At 43.8% G+C, this 21,259-nt stretch overlaps 1 protein-coding gene across 1 annotated transcript in view; it reads right to left on the reverse strand.

The window, feature by feature from the left end:
- Positions 1-1,292: 1,292 nt before the first annotated feature.
- Positions 1,293-21,259, reverse strand: part of LOC139575850 (carbohydrate sulfotransferase 8-like) — a 208,558-nt gene continuing 188,591 nt past the window's right edge. The window contains exons 3-5 of the mRNA XM_071401220.1: positions 6,648-6,685; positions 4,483-4,908; positions 1,293-4,289 (exon numbers count right to left, since the gene is read on the reverse strand). Of these exons, the coding sequence (XP_071257321.1) occupies positions 3,603-4,289; positions 4,483-4,908; positions 6,648-6,685 (1,151 nt within the window). The 3' untranslated portion in view covers positions 1,293-3,602. The remainder of the gene's footprint in view (positions 4,290-4,482; positions 4,909-6,647; positions 6,686-21,259) is intronic.

Below are 21,259 nucleotides of genomic sequence, written 5' to 3' on the forward strand. Positions count from 1 at the left end.
AGCAAAGCAGCAAATTTGTTATGGTAATGAATGGGAGAGTGGGCCAACCCGTTGATCTGATTCAGGTTGTCATGCCATCACAGTGTCAATCATTTATTTGTGTGTGTGCGTGTGCGCGCGAGCACATTTGTGTGTGTGTATGGGTGCGTGCAAAAGGGTTTATGCTCACCAACAGAGAGCTGTATTATTTCTTCACAGCAGAAACATTGCCACAATTTTCTTCAGCCATGTTAAAGTTTACCTCACAGGCAGAATTAGAATGTTTAGCTGTGGGCTTAATTGACATTAGTAGAAAATAGAATTATTATTGAAATTCAAATCATTATTTTTTTTTAAATATCTAACACAGTACAATGTTTATGAGTTGAGAAGTTGTCTTCTGTTTTCACTTCAGCAGTCTTCTTGTATTCCTTGTTTCTGTAGCCTGGAGCTGAAAGAATATAGAAGTTCTCTCCACTGCATGTCAAGAGATTTCTCCCACTAATGAGGTAGATGGATGGCCTTTGTTTTCTGAATGGATTTAAACAGAATTTTAAACTTCCTGACTGTTCTCATGACTAATAAAGAAGGCTGTTGTGGAAATCTGCCTACAGCGTTTATTCAAATTCTCTCCACTCTACATATTGATCAATTTGAGCTGACATGTTCATCCACCACTCGGCTCCACTAAAAAACTAAGCAAAATGTGCAAAATTGTAGGAAATTATCTTTAAAACAGAAAAATTAAATCTTAGACTCATTGCAAAATGTGTAGAATAGCTTGAAATTTGCTTTAAAACTGAACATTTTCTCACAACCCCATGGCAGAATATGTAAAAGTGCTACAAAAGGAAGTCGATGGCCCAAGGGCCCCAAATGCAGTAGTCCGGGCTTGATTACATTCACAGGAGCCTTCAAGATAACATTTCTTGTGGACTGGGAAAGAGTATCTAGGCCTTCTTTCCTTGCCTACGAATTGAGTATACTTCCAACGGATGTTGAAATAGGTATATTTTGGAGAGACAAAATAAAGAGTATACGTAAACCAGGGGTGCACAACTTTGGTTTGAGTGTGTCTTCTTACCTGAAAAAGTGTCTTTTTGACTGTTTCCACATGCGGAAACTGTTGGAGACAATAACATTTTAAATGGTTTGTTGAGAGTGTTAAGCATGAAAAAGAAGCAGCATTGTGAAAATGCCAAAGACAGTTTATTAGTAGACACTCAGCAGACAGAAACCAACCACCTGCAGAATGTCTTCCTGAAATACACCTTTTTTTTGATTGGCAGTGTAAAATAAGGCAAAGGGTTCCAGACCATGTACAGGTATTTATACACTTTTGCACCAACGATAAAACAGGTATACATTCACTTGTTACCGTAAATAGTTTTGATATATCTGTGTTGTACCCATAGACCCACATACTTACATTTCCAAGAAACCCCATAGAACAGGGTTGGTGAGTGAGGGAGAATTTTGTAGGTTAAAGTAATACCTATATTATGCTATTTAGCTTCGGAACAGAGTCTGGCTAACTACATAGAATCAGACCACCATCTAAACAACATATAGATTTTGGAACTGCAAAACCCAACACACTACATTGACATAATCCTATAATATTTGCCATCATAAATATGTAATCTCTTTCTGTTTCGTCTTAAAAAATATATTAAAATCTCAATATAGTGTCTATATATAATTCAAATAATCTGCATTTCTTTGTAATTGGTCACATAGAGAAAGGCATCTCCCCCTGTGCTGTATCCTTTTAGACACCCCCCTGGCTTGTCTGGGGTATTCATTCTGACTAGAGCTGCAGAGCAGAACACAATTGAATATGAGGATCATTCTACTTACTTGTTAGAAGCCTATTCAGTTAAAAGCAGCAACCACGTTTCAGGGACAAGTCGATAATATGACCTGTATACACTTCACAACACAACAGCATATGCAATTGAGTTTCTTTCTGTTACACTGTAACACTGTGTTACAGACGGATTTCACAAAGCCAATCAACCCAGCGTTCTAGCAGCCAGGAATGAATCATATTTCTGACTTATCCAGGAAACTGTGTTTGATTGGCCCCAAGTGTGCTTGCCTCTCCCTGCTTTCCCACTGTGCAGAATAGCTGTGGTACTCTACTGTGGAGCTATAAATCAGTGTTGTTCATAGGAGGTAAAAGAGGATATTTTGAAATACTTCTCCAATTGCTGGCTTCTCTGAACATTAGCTTTCTCACACAGATCCTACAACCCATTGCCTGTACAGTTTGTGGGACAGTAGATTGTGTTATTATGGGCTGTGTAAGTTGTTACCCTGTTGAGAGATCTCATCGTAAAGCTGTCCTCACAGTTGTCTGTCTTGTCTCAGTTGTCTGTCTCAGGTCTGAGTGTGTCTGGGCTGTGGGCCAGGGCTTACTCCTCCTCAGAGCCATGAAAAGAGATCATAGCAGCAGCTCCAGTTGTTCTCTCTCACACACGTCTCGCTCTCTGTTACACACACACACACACACACACACACACACACACACACACACACACACACACACACACACACACACACACACACACACACACACACACACACACACACACACAGTGTCAGTATAAGAGATGGTGTCAGTGTTCTGCTCTCTCTAACACTGCAGGGGCATATTGGGTAATTGGGGAAAGATTGGAGTGGAATTTTTACATGTCCATGTGTTAACCAGCATGTTTTACAACAGGGGTGTCAAACTCATTCCATGGAGGGTCGACTGTATTCTGGTTTATGTTATTTCTTTTATATTTGTGTCGAATTAAGACCTAGACAACAAGGTGAGGGGAGTTCATAACTAATCAATGACCTTCAATGTTCAGTCAACTACAAGGGAGGAGCAAAAACCTGCAGACACTTGGCCCTCCATGGAATGAGTTTGACACGTGTTTTACAGGGTCTGATGTACAGGGGGACACAAGAGGCCTAAATATAGCCAGATATTCTCTACACACACTCACCATATAATTACTGAAATAACAATCAGTGATATCAGAAATGAAAATCCCCACAAAGAAGCAGTGAATATATCCATTATAGAAATACATAGAAAAATATATATAGTCATCTGAATGCCCTTTGTACAGTTTTTAAATATTAGTGTCAGAAAAAGCCTTGATGACAGTGATGAGGATGTTTATTCTAAAGGGTAGTGGGATGGTGTGGTAAAGTAGTACTTAGGAATACTTAAGGGGGATGCTGCCCTATAAGACTGTCCAGACACACTCTCCAGCAGTAGTGTGGCAGACTAATGCTCAGTTTGAGTCAATATGTTTTTGGAGAAAGAATTTGCTACACTAAGTGCAAAAAATGATAGGTGGGTACCACTTCACGTAACACATTTTAAAGCATTGAACTGTCTTTTCACGTCACTGACTGTGCAGTGATAAATTGTTTGTGAGTTCGATGTTTTGCAGTTAGGCATCGGTATTTAATACAGGACCACATTGACATGCCTGACCGAGACATTGTTTTCATGTGTTGATCTTCTAGTAATACTTGTAAAAGGAAGTCATTTTTATGGTGCGCTCCTCCACTTAAAGCCAGGGGAGATTTGAGTACTCAAACAGAGATTATAGAGTCAATCAATACAAATCTTTAAAAGGTTTGGAGTAGTTAAACATAAGGTAGTCCATGTAATAAAAGTCATAAGCTCTCTGTCTCTCTGAAGTGCTGAGCTGTGCAAAGTAGCGATGGGTTAAATGAGTTGAAGTCCTCTCAGCCTTGGGGTTCCTGTCTTTAAAACTGGGGAAGGTGAGGTTATGCGGGGCACCAGTTCTACGTAGTAAGAAATTAGCCTCCTCTTCCATGGTCTCAAACTTGCCGATGAAGTTGTAGTCCAGCAGACAAGGGCTGCACAGCTGGCTGGTAGGCTCCCAGTGAATGTCCATGCCCACAGGCCTGTGCACATCCAACAGATACTGCATGAACTCCTGGAAGGTCACTCCGCTGCCTGTCCTGAGGGCCACCTTGGAGGCGTTTACCCTGTACTTGGAGATGATGGGCTTCCCGAATACAGGATGATAGTAGGTGTTGGGGTTCTCAAACTTGTCCCTGAAGGCGGACACCAGCCTCTCCAGGGGTTCGCGGACAAACAGGACTTTGGTGTAGGTCTCCAGGCGCTGCGTGATGCCCTGGCGGTCGAAGCTGTCCAGCCTCTTGAGGTGGTTGCCGTAGTGGACGGCGTCATGTTTGATCTCGTGGGTGGACGACGCCAGGCCAGACAGCACCATGAGGATCCTCTTCCAATTGGAGCAGCCCGCCTTGGGCACCTAAAGAAATAAGATTAGATTTAAAAAATACTTTATTAATTGGTTTGTTAAATCATTGCAGCCAGCATCACAGTCATAATGAAAAAAACACATCAATAATCAATAAGTTGTATAAATATAGATAGCAGTATATAACAGCAATATTCAGAAGCCCAATAATCAATATGCAATAATCAGATCATCAATAAGCCACCTCGCAGTACAGCAGCTTGTACTTGTCCTCCACATAGATCCGGGACACGTGGTGAGGTGTGATGGTCCTGGAGATGCTGCTCTTGTACTTGGCACAGACCTCCTTCATCAGCCTCCGCCGAGCTTCCTGGATGTGGGACAGTCTGTGCCACTGCCAGCTCTCCTCAGGAGAGTCCGGGGAACCCGAGGAGGACGAGGAGGAGTTGAGTGAGTTGTTAGAGACCACAGGGCTGGTTTTCAGTAGTTTCCTGTGGCGCTTGGTGACGCGCAGGGAGCCCATGTCCTGTTCCCTAGAGCCAGGGGTGGCTGAATGTCTAGTCCACTGGAAGGCAGGGAACTGCATGGGGGGGATGGGGCCTTCCACAGCCAGTCTCTGGTCCTGGCCTGGGCTGAATCTCACACCCTCACTGTCCTGAGTACACAGTGCCTGATGGACAAAGATAACACATCGACTTTACATATGGCACTCAAAGATGTCAAATGTATGCAAGACTTCAATAACAGGTGCTTCTACATCTGCATTGCTTGCTCTTTGGTGTTTTAGGCCGGGTTAGTGACATTTAGGCCGGGTTAGTGACATTTAGGCCGGGTTAGCACTTAGTGACATTGCTTATGTAAAAAGGGCTTTCTAAATACATTTTATTGATTTGATTGAACAGGTGTTGGTTATTTAAACTTCTCTGGGATTCAAAATGAAAATATGTTTATTCAGTGAAACACTCTTTGTAAAGTTCCGTGAACTAATTCACCAACCCTCTTTTAAAAACCTTCGGTGGATTTAAAAAACAATCTATACGTTCCTGATTTCTGCAGTGCTCAGACTCAACACTTAGTGGTGCTGTTTCTCTACATCTTGACCAACTCTCCAACCTTTCCGATTGAAATTCCACACACTGTAAATGACTGGGTGAACTACCAATAAACGGAGCTCTAATGTCATATAAATGTCTTATAAACACTTAATGGGAAATCTAAATTTGAATCATCTACAGGCAGATTACCATGGTAAGATGGCCTGAGGCTATCATGCGTTTTGACATTTTATTTCAATTAAAAGTCATTATGGCGCCATTAAGGCAATAGATTGCATGTATAATCCTAATTGTACAACGGATAACGTGATGGGAACACATCATGAATTTGTGCTCATCTCCTATCTGACATCCATTGGATCAGATGCCCAGTACTCCCACCTATATCCCCTGGGAAACCTCCAAAGGAGGAAGCAGTAGTAGGAATGGTTCCCTGACCGTTTCATTTTGGGAAGCAGAGCAGGATCAGCCACAGTGTAGCCAGCCCACATCAGAAACCCACATGCAGGACTCACACTAATGGAAGTCTCTCATCTCTATTGAGAGCAGGACACCAGAGCAAACTGAGGTCAGCGGGAGGAAAGAGAGGAACCAGAAGGAGTGTGCCTGACATAGCAACCAGCCGTGGCTGTGCTCTTTCTCCTGCAGCCTCAAAGCCAGCTAGTCTCACACTGAACCCCCTCGTCTCCTGGCTGGTATTACAGGAGGTGGTAGTCTAAGCCCTGGATGTGCCCCCTCTCTCTTTCTCTCTCTCTCCTACAGCTACACACTGAAACAACCCCCTCATCTCCAGGCTGGTATTACAGTATCTAGTAGTCGGAGCCCTGTCTGTGCCCTCTCTCTCGCTTTCTCTCTCGCTCCTGCAGCCTCACACCAAGACCTCCACAGAGCCTTTATCCCCTGGCTCTCCCTGGGCTGGACCAACTCAGTGGCCTTGTGGTTAGAGTGTCCGACCTGAGACTGGAAGTTTGGAAGTTCGATCCCTGGCCGAATCATACCAAAGACTGTAAAAATGCACCTCAGTCTGTTTGGCACTCAGCATTAAGGAGATAGACTGGGGGTAAGGCCCTGCAATAGACTAGCATCCTGTCCAGGGGTTGCACGCTACAGAAACAGGCTCCTGCTCCTATGAGCCATTCCAGCTTGCAAAAACCAAGACTACTTTACTCTCCATGGGCTGCAGAGAGCTGGCCTACCCCTGGCACACTGGGGGAAGCCTTAGGTCAGCCTTGCTACACTGATGTTATCAGACACACACACAGAAACTGCACTGCCACTCAACACCATATTAGATAAAAAACACATACACTCTCTCTCTGTTTGAAAGGAGGAGGAGGAGTAGAAAACAACGTACCTCTCTGGACTGCCGAGCTGTTCCTCTTAGCTTCACACCTGGGAAGAGAAGAGAAGAGAGAGAGAGAGAGAGAGAGAGAGAGAGAGAGAGAGAGAGAGAGAGAGAGAGAGAGAGAGAGAGAGAGAGAGAGAGAGAGAGAGAGAGAGAGAGAGAGAGAGAGAGAGAGAGAGAGAGAGAGAGAGAGAGAGAGAGAGAGAGAGAGAGAGAGAGAGAGAGAGAGAGAGAGAGAGAGAGAGAGAGAGAGAGAGAGAGAGAGAGAGAGAGAGAGAGAGAGAGAGAGAGAGAGAGAGAGAGAGAGAGAGCACTTAAGTAAACGAGACAACATGTTTAGTTATTGCTTGTTGAGGAGGAGAGGTAGTCCTTTGATGCATCAGACCCAGGTAATGGAGTGAATTCCTCCTGCTGTAATATCAGGTAGAAGGCCTGCTGACTCACTGTATCGCTCTCCTCTCCTCCACATCAGCTGCTTTACACAGGGGGGAGACAGAGACAGGTAGCTATCTAGATCTATTTAAGTAATGAATCTGCAGCACCATGAAACGTTGGTAAATGAGTTGTGTTTTGATGGTCCTAGTTGTGGGGTAAGGAGTCTGTGAACTATTTGCTAGGTTGATTTCTTAGTGGGGTAGCTAGAAAAGATAGATTGGTTCTGCGACACAGAGAGGAATGTCTGAGCTGAGGGACAAACAGACAGACAGGTGGTGACGTGTCTATTGGCAGATGTGACTGAGCCAGTCAACCAGTGGGACAGGACAGACAGGCGTTGTGTTTAGTGTGTGTTCTCCAGCTGGACATCTCCTATCCCGGGGTCCCCCATCCCCTCCCCCGTCCCCCTCTCTCGTTGATGTGTAATCAGGCTGACAGCTTGGCGGATGGCTGTGCGGCTGCTGATGGGAGAGGGGCTCAGACACTTTTGCCAGAGTGGCCTGTCACTTCCAATCTACAGAGGTAAGTAATAGGAACCTGCAGAATGAGGGGGACCCAGATGTGGGTCACGGCCCACCACCCCCCTTAACTGGTGAGATCTGCAAGGCCCCCGTCTCCTCTAACACTTAGATACGTCTCAGAGGGGCTGGGAGAAAACCATACAACCATACAGCCAGATACAATGTTGTTTTAGATTAGTATGCACTGCAGAAGGGCTTGGGGGGTTGGTTGTTGTAGTGTCTGGGATTCTGTTTATTCCTCTGTAGCAGGTTTAGGGAGGTGATGGCACACAGTTTGACATTTTCTAATCTTGTTCAGCTGTCGGAGCCTTATTTGATCTCCTAACCCTAATAATGGCTCAGTGCATCTTGTATGTCAGTTGACATTGTTGAATATAAAACACATGCATATCTAACAGGACACACCATACTATTACCAAGATAAAATGTCCACTACACACAGCACTGCTAGGCTCCAATGGCTCACGCACGCATGCACACACACACACACACACACACACACACACACACACACACACACACACACACACACACACACACACACACACACACACACACACACACACACACACACACACACACACACACACACACACACACACACACACACACACACACACACAAGCATCTTTCCTGGACTATCTCATCTAGACACATGCTTCACCATTGATCAGGAACCCCATCAAGCCAGTAATTGAAATCTCCTGAGGTCTAATAACTGCTTCCTGCTAAGTGCTGTTTTTGTCAGGAGCACTGTGTTGTCACTCATACTGCTCTGCTCACTAGCCTGGTACCAGATTTCTTTGTACGGTCTGGCCAACTCCTACTGTATAGTAATTGTCACGTTGTATGGGGTTGGCAAGACTCCACAAACAGATCTGGGACCAGGATTTTGTCAGTGATGTTGCTCACTGTCACAACCATAGCTTTATCCATAGAGAAACAGTATAATAGTGTTCTATTTAATTATGTGGCTTTAATGTGCTGGATTATAGCCAGTTTTACCCCGTGCTGGATTCTCCTCAAATTAGTACAATCAGTAATTCCAATGTGCGCCTCGTTGGGTTCAATGCAAGTTCACTTTCTGTCTGTTGAATTGAATACAGTTGAGTACATGTCTTCACTGCTTGAATTTAGATGAAATTGACTTTGTGGATAGGTAATTGCATGTGCAATAGATAGCTATAAAAATCTCAGTCTTTCACTGATCTTTCAATTAAAAAGGAAATTAATCTTTGCCTTTACTAATACATTTTCTCTCTCTTTCCCCTAGTTTATCTGGTTCCCAATGCAGTCTGGGTGCTAGGCAATGCCCTGAATAGCATCAAAATGCCTTACTGTAAAAAGCTGTGTGTTTAGTTTTGTAAGCAACATTTATGTCTATACCATGAATTTGGTTGAAACTAATATATATGTTGCTGTTTGATTGCAATTTCACCCTTAAACAAACTATTCTATTGATTTTCTCCAGGCTGTGAAACAATGATCAATTGTTCAAATTTGCTTCCTTATGAGGTTCAGCAAATTCGCTTCTACAAGTTAGGAATCCACAAACTCTGCCGAAGTGATGCAAGTAAACGTGTGTTCATTTGTCTTTTATTTCTGTGTCACAAATTGCAGCAATAGTACAAAACCCAGGTGAATCAAATGAGCATGCAAGTCCCCATTGACTTAACATATTCATTGTGATGGATAGCATAGCTGAAATATACTTCCTTTCATTCAATAACAATTTTCTCAGTTCTTTTTATCTTCCATTACAGTAGCTGAGCAGATTGAAGGTGGATAATGGATATTAATGCATTGTTATGTGATGTGATCAGATGCATTGCCTTCCTGCCTAACACCTTCAGAGAACAGTCTACATTCCCACACCCCCAACCTTCAGCTTCCCAAGGTTATCCTTTCAATATGGGCCCTGAATATCCATGTTTCAAGTTTCAAGTTGTATTAGTCGTATGTACGGGATACGCATGGTATACATCGTCCAACGAAATGCTTACTTGCAGGTTGCTTCTCGAAAATGCAACAATAAGAAATAATCAAATATAAAAATAGGAACATCAAGTAAATGGCTCAGTAGAATAGAAACATTGCAATAAAACAGGAAAGTGGAGCAGGAACCGGCAAGACGCGTGACCTCCTCAGCGTCGCCATGGTAATCATAATCTTAATCAATGTAGAACCAGGTCGGTGTTATTGTGGGAGTCATGAAAGCAAAGGCCATATCATTAGTGGGATCCATTACCGCCTTTCCCTCTGAAAGACCTCTGTCTCTCTACGGCTCTCCTCCGATACCGACACGCATCAAACACTTCCTTCCTTCCCCCGATCGCTGCCACCACAGCCGCTCGCCTCATGCAAACGCAGCCGCGGCAGAGAGGAGCACGAGGCAGAGAGGAGCACGAGGGACAAAAACAAGATGAAATAATGAGCTTGTTAAATGAAGGATCACTGCCATGGACACAGGGAGGAACTTTTTAAATGCCCTATTCTTAACCAGCAGAAACTCAGGAGAGAGCCTGGAGGAAGACAGAGAGACTTAGTGTCCATGCCCCCTCCAGGCCTGTGCCCGCGGTGGGTAAAGAGCAGCCACTAGCTTTTCATCATTCAGCTCACTGAGCCTGTAGTGTCTTAGCTCTTATGACTTTAAGGGTATAATAAGGAAGACTCCGAATACAAGGAACTTGGGGCTTCACATTTACTGAAGTAATTAGCAAAACAAGATTAACGTGGCGCATCTATTTTGTGAAGTGCACCAGTCCCTCCTGCAGCAAAGCACCCCCACAACATGATGCTGCCACCACATGATGCTGCCATCACGGTTGGGATGGTGTTCTTCGGCTTGCAAGCCTCCCCCTTTTTCCTCCAAACATAATGATGGTCATTATGGCCAAACAGTTCTATTTTTGTTTCATCAGACCAGAGGAAATTTCTCCAAAAAGTACGATCTTTGTCCCCATGTGCAGTTGCAAACCGTAGTCTGGCTTTTTTTATGGCGGTTTTGGAGCAGTGGCTTCTTCCTTGCTGAGCAGCCTTTCAGGTTATGTCGATATAGGACTCGTTTTAGTGTGGATATAGATACTTTTGTACCGGTTTCCTCCAGCATCTTCACAAGGTCCTTTGCTGTTGTTCTGGGATTGATTTGCACTTTTCGCACCAAAGTACATTCATCTCTAGGAGACAGAACGCGTCTCCTTCCTGAGCGGTATGACGGCTGCGTGGTCCCATGGTGTCTATACTTGCGTACTATTGTTTGTACAGATGAACGTGGTACCTTCAGGCGTTTGGAAATTGCTCCCAAGGATGAACCAGACTTGTGGAGGTCTAAAACAAAATGGTCTTGGCTGATTTATTTCTATTTCCCCATGATGTCAAGCAAAGAGGCACTGAGTTTGAAGGTAGGCCTTGAAATACATCCACAGGTACACCTCCAATTGACTCAAATTATGTCAATTAGCCTATCAGAAGCTTCTAAAGCCATGACATAATTTTCTGGAATTCTCCAAGCTGTTTAAAGGCACAGCTGTTTAAAGGCACAGTCACCTTAGTGTATGTACACTTCTGACCCACTGGAATTGTGATACAGTGAATTATAATTGAAATAATCTGTCTGTTAACAATTGTTGGAAAAATGACTTGTGTCATGCACAAAGTAGATGTTCTAACCGACTTGCCAAAACTATAGTTTGTTAATTAACAAGACATTTGTGGAGTGGTTGAAAAACAAGTTTTAATGACTCCAACCTAAGTGTATGTAAACTTCCGACTTCAACTGTTAATGAGCTGCATGACGCTGCAAATGTATTGGCTTTTATTCAACCTTTGATCCTAACTGAAGGTCAGAGATTGGACAGGATCGCAGGGGTCGTAGGCTACAGTCTTATTAGTGGAAGTCTGAGGGCAGGCCAGCATGTATACAACCAGACTGCATTAATCAGCAGCCCAAGAAGCATAAATAACACATGGCTTGACTCATATGTCTCAGCTGTAAGAGAACAAGCTAAGCATAATGAACCACATCAATATTCAGTGGAATACAACTGAAAGCAGCGAAAGCTGAAAGAAAGCTATTTAAAATAAAGTTGGAGATGCCTGCTGCCTCCACATGAACATCTTCAGTATATTGTTTTCAGAGTAGTTGACTTTCATGCTCTGAGACATTACAGCTGTTCTAGCCAAGGCATCACCACACTGCTGCTTATTAGTTTATAACAAGCTCAAGGTAAGGAAATGCAGACAGTCCCTTCGTATAGGTGATTCCCATGGAAACTGCGGGTAACAGTGTTATGCTGTATGTAGTCGGATGGGAAGGGGCGGTTGTGTTAATATCATGCAGAGTCGTCAGAGGCATGGTTGGTTGGCAGCTCATGAAAGCAGAGACGTGTAAACAAATGCTACCTGTCAGCAGCGATCCACGGGTTAAATTAATTATCTGTGCTGAAGCCGCAGCACCAGAAGGCTTTAATTGGCACATATCTTATTAGGATGCTTGAGAAGCTCTTGACCTATCAGCAGAGCACGCATGCCACAGCAGCACACGCCACAGAGCCCCTCCCCTCCCCTATCGATGACAGCTCAGACAGGGTGCTGGAGGTTGTTATAAAAGTTCAGAAAGTGGAGCACTTTTTGCACGTAATGTTTTCAAAGTTGGCTGGTTCGCTGCCAGATATTAGGAGAGGGAAGGGAGGCAAGTCTGCGGGGAAACGGCTGGCTGCTCTCTTGCCTGTGTCTGTGGTGGAGGCAACAGATGGAGAGGAGGACTAAAGAGTGGAAGGTGAAAGAAGAGAGAAAAGCTAGATGGAAGAGAGAGAAACAGATGAAAGAGGGGGATATTGCCCTCAGTGTTTCCATGTGGTGTCTGTGTTCAGACTACACATTATCTCTGAGCCACTGGAACCTCTCTCCTCTCTCCCGTAGTTGAGATGCTCTGGTCTCTTCTCCTCCCTTTCTTGCTCTCCTCCTTCTCCTCCTCTCCTCCCTCTCTTCCTCTCCTCCCTTTCCTCCCTCTACTCCTCCACCTCCTCTCCTCCCCCCTCTCCTTCTCTCCTCCTCTCCTCCTCCCTCTCCTCCCTCTCTTTCCTTCCTTCCTTCCTTCCTTTCCTCCTCCTCTCCTCCTCTCCTCCCTCTCCTCCCTCTCCTCCTCTCCTCCTCTCCTCCCTCTCCTCCCTCTCCTCCCTCTCCTCCTCTCCTCCTCTCCTCCCTCTCCTCCCTCTCCTCCCTCTCCTCCTCTCCTCCTCTCCTCCCTCTCCTCCTCTCCTCCCTCTCCTCCTCTCCTCTTGTATCTTCATTAACCAGTGGTGATCTACCTGCTGAATATTTGCTGTGAGATAGGTAAATGGAATTGGCCCTGTCACTGTTTACTTTGGCCTCTCTTTTAAGTAAGCCCTGCTGTTTTCACGCACTCTGTGTTTTCCTGTCACCGGCCCCACTGATTACAGGCAGGCCTGATGAGGGCGGACATGTGAGTGGAGCTGTGGAATAGTGGGTGGAATGCTAAGTGAAATAGAATGCAGACGGGACAGCCCCGTCCTTGTATCTGTGGATAAGCTTCAATGCTTCTGCACTGACCACAGTTCAAGTCAGTAATCCTAGGAGGATGAGGAGTGGAGTGCCAAGGGTTACTATGGGTTATAAGGGGAAGATTGCTGTCTCTCAAAACAGGAGTAACAACCCCGACTTTTGAAGGTGGAGGGGATTAGAGGAGATGCTGAAACAGCCTGATCGTATTGCTCCTTGACACTGACCTACACATGGGCATCGCTCAAATTGATTACCTGTCAACAGCAAACCTTGGAAGCTGTCTGTATGAGTTCAGCAGGAAGACAGGATAATGGCAACAGGAATGGTTGAGCTCGACACTTAGACTGTCTGACTTTTTTCTGTGCTGTCGAAACCAAGCCTACATTCATAACAAGCCCTGTAGACTCTGGGCTGCAACAATCACAACCTCCGCCTCCCCTTCAATAACACTCCAGGCCTCTATGGTAACTCCTCTTTAGCTTTAAGCCTCCCCTATTTTCTGCTATCTACCTTCCCTCCAGTCTCAGCCCTCTCCTATTTTCTCCTAGCTACCCTCCAGACCCTTACTTTGCCTCTCCATGCTTGTATTCTACCTCTCCCCAGAGTGCCTCATCTTTCAAGTACCCCACCTTTGGCCTCCAGCCTTCAACCTATAATTTCTTCTCGCTTCGTGCTACGTGCCCCCTGACTGCATCTGGTTCACTCCAAAAACAAAACAACAGCAGCAGAAACAACAACAAACAACAACAAGACTAATAGTACCTCTACTACTACCTCTACTACTTCTACCACTACCACTACTAGTACTACTACTACTTCTACCACTACCACTACTACTACTAGTACTACTACTACTTCTACCACTACTACTTCTACCACTACCACTACTAGTACTACTACTACTTCTACCACTACTACTTCTACCACTACCACTACTACTACTAGTACTACTACTACTTCTACCACTACTACTTCTACCACTACCACTACTAGTACTACTACTACTTCTACCACTACTACTTCTACCACTACCACTACTACTACTAGTACTACTACTACTTCTACCACTACTACTACTACTACTACTACTACTACTACTTCTACCACTACTAGTACTACTACTACTTCTACCACTACTACTTCTACCACTACCACTACTACTACTAGTACTACTACTACTTCTACCACTACCACTACTAGTACTACTACTACTTCTACCACTACTACTTCTACCACTACCACTACTACTACTAGTACTACTACTACTTCTACCACTACTACTTCTACCACTACCACTACTAGTACTACTACTACTTCTACCACTACTACTTCTACCACTACCACTACTACTACTAGTACTACTACTACTTCTACCACTACTACTACTACTACTACTACTACTACTACTACTTCTACCACTACTAGTACTACTACTACTTCTACCACTACTACTTCTACCACTACCACTACTACTACTAGTACTACTACTACTTCTACCACTACCACTACTAGTACTACTACTACTTCTACCACTACCACTACTAGTACTACTACTACTTCTACCACTACCACTACTAGTACTACTACTACTTCTACCACTACCACCACTACTACTACTAGTACTACCACTACCACTACTACTACTACTACTTCTACTACTTCTACCACTACTAGTACTACTACTACTTCTACCACTACCACTACTACTACTAGTACTACTACTACTTCTACCACTACCACTACCACTACTACTACTACTACTTCTACCACTACTACTACTACTTCTACCACTACCACTACTTCTACCAGTACTACCACTACTAGTACTACTACTACTTCTACCACTACCACTACCACTACTAGTACTACTACTACTTCTACCACTACCACTACTAGTACTACTTCTACCACTACCACTACTACTACTAGTACTACTACTACTTCTACCACTACCACTACTACTACTACTTCTACCACTACCACTACTACTTCTACCACTACCACTACCACTACCACTACCACTACCACTACCACTACCACTACCACTACCACTACCACTACTACCACTACCACGACTACTACTAGTACCACTACTACTACCACTACCACTACTAGTACTACTAGTACCACTACCACTACCACCACTACCACTGCTACTACTAGTACTACTACCACTACCACTACTACCACTACTAGTACCACTACTACTACCACTACCACTACTAGTACTACTAGTACCACTACCACTACCACCACTACCACTGCTACTACTAGTACTACTACCACTACTACCACTACTAGTACCACTACCACTATCACTACCACTACCACCACTACCACTACTAGTACCACTACTACTACCACTACCACTACTACCACTACTACCACCACCGCTACCACCGCTACCACTACTACTACTACTACTAGTACTACCACTACTACTAGTACCTCTACTACTACTAGTACCTCTACTACTACCAGTACCACTACTACCACTACTACTATTACTACTACTACCACTACCACCACTACTAGTACTACTACTACCACTAACACTACTACCACTACCACTAGTACTACTATTACCACTACTACTACTACTTGTACTACCACTACCACTACTACTACTACCGCTACTACTACCACCACTACTACCACTACCACTACTACTACTTCTACTACTAAAATGATGATGCTAATAATAATACATAATTTTTTGTGCTTTTCACACAAGCAGCTCTTCCTTCCTGTCTGATATTGATTGGGTGGCTATACCGTGTAGTGTTGTGTTGTGCTGTGCTGTGTCTGATACAGCCTGTAAGACAGGCTGGGCTGATCGTCACAGCACAGCAACTATTTCTCAGCTTCCTCCAGAGCTTTGTACTAATGAGAGCAGGGTGTGTTATGCCGCGCCACTCTGCTCCACACCACGCTGTCTGTCTCTGTCTGACTGATGCTCTCAAACGCCTGAAATAACTCTCCCACACGTCAGGTGGCTCGTGACCCTGGGTCTCCAGAGCTGAGGTGTCACTGGGAGATGTGAAACACACACAGCTACTTGTGGATCCTGCTAGGGATGACATAGCCTTGCATACTGACTGCTACTGCCAGCAGACCACAGTGCTGATGTACCTATGTAAGAGGAAACAAACCAAAAACAAAGCTCAGACACTAAGGCATTTAGTGAGTTCCCTTAAATATGAGGGGGAAACAGCCTTGTAGAATCTGTCTGATCTGTCTGGGTCTGTCTGATCACTTGATCATTTAAAATGCTCAACCACCTTGTCTGCACACACACATCCTGCCTGGCTCCACCCCTCTCCTCTCTCTCTTTGTGTCTCGCGTACCTTTCTGTCGGCTCGGCTCCCGGCGCTGGTAATTTGACAGCTAGCGGACTGGACACGCTGTAATTGGAATAATATTTACGTGTCACGTGTGACAGCCGAGGGATTTCTCCAATTACTCCATTCAACTCCAACAGGGGAGAGAGTCGGTGTGTCAAGCAGTAGTAAGAAAACACTAATGTTAAAGACATGAATAGTGCAGATTTCACTAGATGTCTGGCCAAAGAGAACTGGGTTAATCAGACAAATGAGACATCTGGCCTTTTGTCAGATGTGTTTGTATCTGAGGCGGAGGGGGAATACTCTGTTGGATTGGACTGCTGCTGCTGATATGACTGGGCCAGATTCTGGTGCTGCTGTGAAGAACACGCACAGTGCTGTTGGTTTCTGTTAGTTTCATGATTTCTGCTTAATGACCCCCCTCCGTACTGTATAAAATGTGCACACCCTCCCCCCCTTATTGAATGACCTATAACTCAAAATAATGTTTACGACCACAAATAACATATACACGTGGATATCGATTTTGCAACTTCAGCATGCTTTTGTGGCACATTCAAAGCCATGCAGGCCGGTAGGTTGATGGTTGGCCGACCACCACGGATGAGCTCACTCTCCCTGCCTGTTTCATTACACTACGATCAGAATCGGCTGCAGAAAATGATCAGCTAGGGGGAAATCAGATTTTCAAAATTTTTATGCTATATTTACAATTATATAAAATATATGCAACAATTTTTCCACCAAAAGGTTTCTGTGCCAATGCACCACACAACCAATAAGCAAAGCATACCGACTTTGGGGGCTTCAACATCATGGTTTGCATTTGAAACACCACAATCAAATATACACTACCGGTCAGAAGTTTTAGAACACCTATGTCTTCAAAATGTCTGATGTCTTCAAAATTATTCTACAATGTAGAAAATAGTAAAAATAAAGAAAAACCTTGAAAGAGTAGGTGTTCTAAAACTTTTGACCGGTAGAGGACTATGTCAATCTCAACAGATACATCCCTCCCTACATTCTACCCAGTAAAGAAGACTTGGCTTGACAATCTCCGAATGTCATTAAACCTGTTGATGTTTTGTAACAGATGTCTCTTCCCATTCATCAAATGGCGTGGCTGGTGCACAGTTTTGATACTGGAATGATATTTTAGATGAACGTGTGCAGGTAAAACATAATGGTTGTGTTTATGCCGCACATAGAAAGTAATACATTTGAAAAGTTCAATGACAAATATTTAGGCTATATTGAAGCGTTAGGTTCTAGGTGCGCAAGGAATAGCCGCTCGGATCGGAGAGGAGGCAGAGCGCACGTTAAACTTCCCTGAATAACTGGGCCTGCTGGGAGCATATGTGGCCATATTATAATAGGACGACTTCATTTGGGAGAATTATGATCCATAACAGACAGCGCATCTCAGTATCAGAAGTAAAAATACAGCCAGACTGGTACTGTGCCTTTTTAGACCTTATAGACTGTTAAGAGTAGAGTCACGACTGACTCAAATGGAATTAATGGAATGAAATATTCAAATCACAAGGCTTTTGCACCGTTATTCAAATGTCATTTTCACTGCAGTTTACAGCCTAGAATATCATTTTGTACTCACTTGAAAACAATAATGCAATTCTTCATTGCATGGTCTTGTTGTAGGCTAGTCTAGATCATTTGATTGTCCCTAAACAAGATCAATAGGGGAGCTTTTGATCTGCGTGTCTCATGTCTTCGCTGTTCTTTCATGTGCAGTGATGCACGTGGTCTCTCCGCTGCCTATCAGCTATTCCTCTATGTTCTTGTGGATTTATATTGAAAATGGGTGCGGCTTTGAATGATTTTCTGTGGTATGATTGCTAGTTAGCCTATTGCAGATCTGGACAAACGATCCTCCTACCACTATTGTCACTAGGAATGTTGGATAGAGGGCAGGATAGACAGTTAGACTGGTAGATTATGTTGAGCTGTGGCATAGTTAGCATGCATAAGGGAAGTACCGCAACACCTTGATATTGGAGGCGTATGCAAGATGATGAGGAAATGGAAGATATTTCATAGTAAAACCGGTGAATGTAAACACAATACCCCAATTGTTGGTAGTAATAAACCACACAACACTCCCCAAAGCAAAAAAAAAGTTGACAACCCTCCTTGTATTTTGGACCCCCCCCTCTATACCCCATTATTTTTCTAACTGTCCCTAAGGGATCCAGATGACCCACAATAGGAAGAGATGATAGGCTGCTGCTTTCACAGATCTGGATGACCAATTAGAAAACCACATCAAGAGGTTGGTCTTGGTAAATAGAGTGGCATTACTCACTGGCATTACTTCGGATAACGACATTGACAGAATTATTTTGCACATTGCAGATGCACAGGCAGATAGACGCACATTGCACATTTCTCTAGACATTATTCTCTATACTTGCTTGGGTTTCAGACATGGTAGTATCAGTAGGCTACAAAGATCATTGAGCAAGTCACAGGAAATGAAACAAACACATCAGTTTATCAAGCCCTTCCTGTGCTAACCAATACAGTCCAACCTCTCATTGGCAATTTAAGTCCAGAGATAGACCCCATATAATGAAGCTGAATAGGGGTTATGAAGTATCAAAGGGAATTCAGTGAGCGGATGGTTATGCACACAGCAGTAGCCTGTCTTTTATTCATGGCGTGGTGATCTGAGCTGTGAGCCCAAAGTGTCTCAGGCCAGTCTCCTGCTGTCTGTCTGTCAGTACTACCATCCTCCAATAGTGTTCCTTCCACTGAGATCCTATGAATTCTCTATATTTATGAGGATTCTATAGTTAATTATATGGCTCCTTCCTTCCCACCTAGCCAAGGTCTAGCTCAAGTACACAGGCTTTGTGATGTTCAGATCAGTCTAAGTTACAGATACATTAGTGTTCCTTTCTTCCTACACAACCACGGTCCAGCTCACTCACCTCCTGATGTGTACAAGTGCTTTTGTGTTCACTCACATCAGTCTTGGTGTAATTTACAGATAGATCCATTAGTATAAAGATATTTACACAAGGGGTTCCCAAACATTTTCACTCAGGCTCCCCTTCCAGTATTGGGGAATAAATAGCTCTCTAAGGTATGCAATGACTATCATGACCTGCCCTACAGTTTAGGAACCACTGATTTACACTGTGTAGCTACATCATAGCTACATTACTCTTATAACTATGGGGGAAAAAACATCTCCAGTACTCCTGGTTAGGCACCACTGATGCGGATTTGATTAGAGCGCCATCAAAGGCTCCATTACGGGATTTCTATACGAGGATGGAGTGGCTAGATGACTGGATGTGTGTTGTGCTCTTAGGGCCTGGCTCTGTGTCTAAAGGCAGAGATAAGGCTAAAGGAGGCAGGAGGCTGAGGCACCTCTTTGCTCTGCTCCACTCCCTCAGGACAGACAGGCAACGGCCCAGAACATCATCCCCCTCCTCTGCCTAGTTCAGCTACGATAGGCTCCAGTAAAGTGTGCAGTGTAGTGTAGTGCAGGGCAGTCAGAGAGAACAGAGTTGTCCATAGGAAGGAATCACGTCAGGCAGGCCCAGCAGACCTCGTGAGCACTTTCAGACCTTCTGTCATCTGTGAATGTTTACCTGAGGGTAAGACACTCTCTGACCATCTGTAGCTCCAGCACACTGCCCTGCCTGGCTATACACTATCTGGAGAATATGAGGAGGGAACTCCTCTGTGGCACTTATATAAGGCACTTTACCAATGTTATACCGGGCATCCCAGCTCACACAAGTCAGGTCAAATGTAATTTTAAATTTGATCTAGTTAGTATGTCATGCTTAGGCAGGCAAACAGTACAACCTCAACATACAGTGTATTTTGTGGACCGGTAACTGAACAGCAAAGATAGCCCTATCTTTTACATGCAGAGTCTGATAGCAGGAGCACTCTTCAGCTATGCTCCATTAGCTAATTCAGTTTTAATGAAACTAATGATCAGACTTGAGATAATCATACTGCGCCCAGACTGGGCACACTGTTGTTGTGTTGTTTGTTTAAAAAAATAAAATGTCACAGATACACTTTTTTTTATTGAGAGTAAATTTAGTAAGCTTTTGTCTACTTTCCTTTAATTTTATTTTTGTATGTGGTGTATTTATTTTTAGATTTTTGTATATTACACACGACACACTCATCTACAGTGCTGTAGTGTTGTAGCTAGAGTTTGCAGTTGCCACTAGCGTCTCTATTCACTGCTACTTCACAACTTTTACCATCGTTTATAATCTATTCTGCCTTGTTTACATTTTCCCTTCTGTGGAAGTCGCTATTACTGGAGCTTTACTGGACTTTCTAACTTTTAGATAGCTCTGCAAGCTGTGGCTAGCCTACCATGTTTTTAGCCAAATGGCTACCAATGGCTAACCATTGAATCTCCACTGTAGCCGCTGTGAGATGTTCACTGAACTAAAGGACGAGGAGGAAGACCGAATGCACTCGGGGCAGGGATTTGTCTGTAAAAAGCTCCTCCTGTGTGACCGGATGATTGATTTATTTTTATTTAACAAATTCTTATTTACAATGACGGCCTGGCAAGAGGCAAAAGGCCTCCTGTGGGGACATGGGATAAAAAAAAGTGATTTAAGACAAAATGGACAACACAGACAGAAGACACTGGCAACAGCACAAATACAACAGCAAATAAACAGTGGATGTGTGTGTGTGCGTGCAGGCATGTGTGTGGTGTGTGAAGTAAAACAACATGCTTCCTTACATAAGGCAATGCAAACTAGTGACATCGGTTAACAACTAGTTC

The sequence above is a fragment of the Salvelinus alpinus genome, chromosome 5 (assembly GCF_045679555.1).
Source record: "Salvelinus alpinus chromosome 5, SLU_Salpinus.1, whole genome shotgun sequence".
Taxonomy (NCBI): Eukaryota; Metazoa; Chordata; class Actinopteri; order Salmoniformes; family Salmonidae; genus Salvelinus; species Salvelinus alpinus.